This window comes from Mchenga conophoros, linkage group LG10 (assembly GCF_057382185.1).
Source record: "Mchenga conophoros isolate Kocher_MC1m ecotype Shallow Benthic linkage group LG10, M_conophoros_male_GT1.1, whole genome shotgun sequence".
Lineage (NCBI taxonomy): Eukaryota > Metazoa > Chordata > Actinopteri > Cichliformes > Cichlidae > Mchenga > Mchenga conophoros.
Window position 1 is genome coordinate 30,152,309 of NC_140535.1, and position 3,773 is coordinate 30,156,081.

A 3,773-nucleotide genomic window follows, 5' to 3' on the forward strand; every position below is an offset into this window, starting at 1 on the left:
CAACAAGATTACACGCTCTGCAGGAAGCAAAATCTTTGCGTTCACATTTGAATCAGTCATTTATTTCATGTGTAATCAAGTTTTTTTTGAGTGTGGTGTCTGAAACGATTTTGCATGGTTACCTGTGCTCTCTTTTTAACTTCAAACTTGATTACAGCTCAGAGAAAAGGGGTGAAGTAACAGTTCTAACGTCACAGGAAAACTTATGAGAAAATCAAATCAGTGATCTTGTGTGAATAATAATAGATCCTTATACAGTGAAAAGAGCCGCACATCCCACAAAGCAATCATTAATGTATTCTCATCCATCAGGGCTACAAAATGGACGACCTCCTGACCTCTTACATCAGCCAGATGCTGACGACGATGACCAAACAGCGAACGTCCCGGGGCAACAGCAAGTGAGCAGAAGGCTGGAAAGTCATTGATCCCATTTGATCGAAGCTGGACACAAACACCCACACGGCAGAATGTAAAAAACGCGCTAATGGCTGACTGTGACGCTCTAATGTTTTCACACTATAACATCGGTCCTGTCTTAAAACTCACCCGCTGCCTTTAAATGACTTTTTCCTGAAGCTGGACTTTGTGTAATTGCAGTGATTAGCAGTGACGTTTATTCTCTGTGCTGTAAAGTGTGACACGTTCAACTTTCAATGAAACCACTTTTCACATGTCTTGACTGAAGTGTGCAAAAAGATTTTTATACTATTAACATCTGCACTGAAACAGCTGGGCCTGTATTTATAAAGTGTCACTAAGTAGGAACTTGGTCCTACATAGGCTGAAAGTGATGAATGCAACTGTTCTTGTTTGACTGTGTTAGGGGAGCACAGTTAAATGTCTTGTTTGGCGTCATCGATGAACCGATCCTTAAAACACTACATTAAAAATCTGGAGCCAGTCATTTTTAGTGTTTCTGTTAGAAAAGAAATAGCAGTTAGATCATTTTCTGTCCTATTAATCTCCATCTTAACATGCCGGTTTCAAATCTGAAGAAGCATCCTGGTCACTTTTCCATAAAGTCTCAAAGAAATCTTGCTATGTTGGACCTGGTGATATTTACGCAGAGAGGTATGCACGAGATTTATGCGTGCACACTTCTTGTGTCAAATCAACAGTTTTTATTTTTCAGATCTTTGAATTGCTTCTACTTTATAGATCATATTCTTGATTATAATTCATTAAGAATATAAAATGGCATAAAAGTTCAACTAGAATCCTAAAGGCATGAACAAACTCCCATTTATACAATTTAGACTCATTCTTTAGAAACTGATCTAAGGAGCTTGGAAAGAAAAGCATCTGGACTTTAAGTTTCTCCAGATGCTTTTCTTTCCAAGCTCCTCAAACTACAATGACCTGGATGACTGAGAACCTTCACAGACATTTAAAAAATGATCCAATATAAGAAAATTTCCCAGTCTCACCGTCTGTTTTCCATTGAAAAATTCAAGGATCGTAATATACTTCCTAAATTCACTTCAGTTCATTTAGATAAACAACTCTCACCTCAAATCGCTTTATATTGTAAGGTACAGACCCTTCAATAATACTACAATAATGATATTTCTCACAGAAAAACTGCCAAATTTTACCTCTGCATCTCTAGTTTGGTCATGACAATATTTTTCTGATGACGTTAGGGGCGTTTCCAAACCTTTTCTGAGCAGAATTTTCTCTGGAGCTACTTTTTTTATCTGCATATTCAAAATTTGAAAAGGTGTTCCGCCTCAGAGCGTCTGTGTTGGCTCAAAAGAAAATGCCACTAACCTCATCACAAAAATATGTTTTTAGGCAGACTAATAACATTAGAAATCTGATATTTACACAACTCACAAGTTTGTAGACTTAATACTTGCCAGGTCTCTCTCGGAAATGAGATTTTTAATCTCAATGAGATTTTTTTTAGATAAATAAAGGACTAATAAATATCAATGATGACTCTACTTGAACCTTTGGAACCCCACCGGACTGACTGCAGGTCAAGTCAAAATGATGCTGCATTATTTTTGAATTAATGGATTAATTTGTGCCGTTATTGTACCCAAATCTTTATAATCCCAAGAGATTCTGTGATGCTTCATTCATCCCTGACTTTTAACTATGGCTATCTGAAGCAACATCTCCCCATAACATTAGTCGTCTGGTTCTTTTTGTTTATTTAACTTGTAGGTAGTGTTCTTATTTATGCTTACAGTTGTCCCAAGGTTATTAAATCAACGTTATGACATTTAAAAAAAAAAAATTGTACATTTCAGATGTGTTCCTTTTTTCTTCTTCTTTGATTTGATCGATTTGTTACACTTTGCCAATTTTCACAGTCAACCTCAACCACATCAGGAACAATCTCCAAACCTGTGAACACTATCTGGACTTGAACATAGCACTGATGTGGAGGAAATACGAGTAATGTTGCTTTTACTTCATCGTTAGCATCCCATGTGTGTGCCACAAAGTTCAAGCACTCTTTGTATCCAGTAGGGATTTTTTTTCAGTGTCTCCATGTGTACTGTAGCTGGTAAATGATTCGTATTTGTCTCTTCCTTTTTTAATATATGAATTTAGTATTAATTTGTAAATCATAACAGAGTTATGTTTGTTCTGGATGATGTTTATGAAGCAGAAATTATTTCATCCATATGACCACATATCTTATGTTGTAGAAATAATAAATAACATTTTCCAAAGAGTCCTGTGTGGTTGCAACATGAGATTTTAGATGCCAGAGAATTTTTCCTGCATGATCAAAGACATGCAAGTACCAGCTGTAAATTAACTTTCATTCTGATATTTACTTGTAAGCTATATCCTTACAATCATGTATAAATTGCAACATTTTAATTAAAAGTAATCTCTTACAAATACAAATAGGTATACTCAAAGATTGAGCTTTTTACAGAAAGCTATTTGAATGCAAAAATGATCTTATTTGTGATGTTTAATTTAAAAATGTGTGCATACATTATCAGTATTTATTCAGGTTCTAACATACACATTTTAAATAATCAAATGTGTTAAAATGGTTGTTTGTGAAATGTAACAGGCAATTATAAGCACTCAAAATCATACCATACACCTGTGACACTTCTGAAACAAAATTTTCTCCATAATATTTTAGCGCTTCTTAACAATGTATATTCTACTCAGTTAATGCTCATTACCTGTAAATTAGTTAAGTCCAAGTTTTTATAATGTGGTCCTATTTGGCTCATTTTCAGCGCCACAGTTTAGTTGTTGTTGTAGTTACTCTGTTAAAACATCTCATATGCCGTTTTAGCTTCATCCCATTTAAGCCAACTGTCTTCTGACTGGCTTCCTAAGACAAACAGAAGGTTTGAACAGCAGGTGGGCTTACCTTTTGTGTCCTAGAATCTAGATAACCAAATTAGTATCGATGATTGTTTCTGCCACTGAAAAAAAGTTAGCATGTTGAGCTAACCGCTCTGGAGTCTGAGCTTTTGGCTTACATTACTAGCGCGCCTGATTATTTGACACTGTTTAATACAGCTCAATATAAAGAGTTTCTCATTAATTTAAATAGAGGAATATAAAATCAGGTTGACTAAAACGGCCCCTGTGGGAAAGGTTTAACAAGTGCCATCTAATAAGACACTGGATTTTTGTTAGCTTTAGCCAGAGCCAGGCTAGCTGTTCCCTTGTGTTTCCAGTTATTGTGCTAAGCTAAACTAAGCTGCTAGCTGTTGCTAATCATTTTAAGTCTAACGTAAAATTATTTAAAACGCTAAACCAGATAAATAAAGAGTGAAGCA

General features: G+C 35.4%; 1 protein-coding gene across 6 annotated transcripts in view; it reads left to right on the forward strand.

Moving 5' to 3' along the window:
* Positions 1–2,692, forward strand: part of myo7ab (myosin VIIAb) — a 55,084-nt gene extending 52,392 nt beyond the window's left edge. For all 6 annotated transcript variants that reach the window (XM_085289765.1, XM_085289763.1, XM_085289767.1 and 3 more), the window contains one exon: positions 313–2,692. In XM_085289765.1, coding sequence (XP_085145891.1) covers positions 313–405 — 93 coding nt within the window. In that variant the 3' untranslated portion in view covers positions 406–2,692. The remainder of the gene's footprint in view (positions 1–312) is intronic.
* Positions 2,693–3,773: the final 1,081 nt, after the last annotated feature.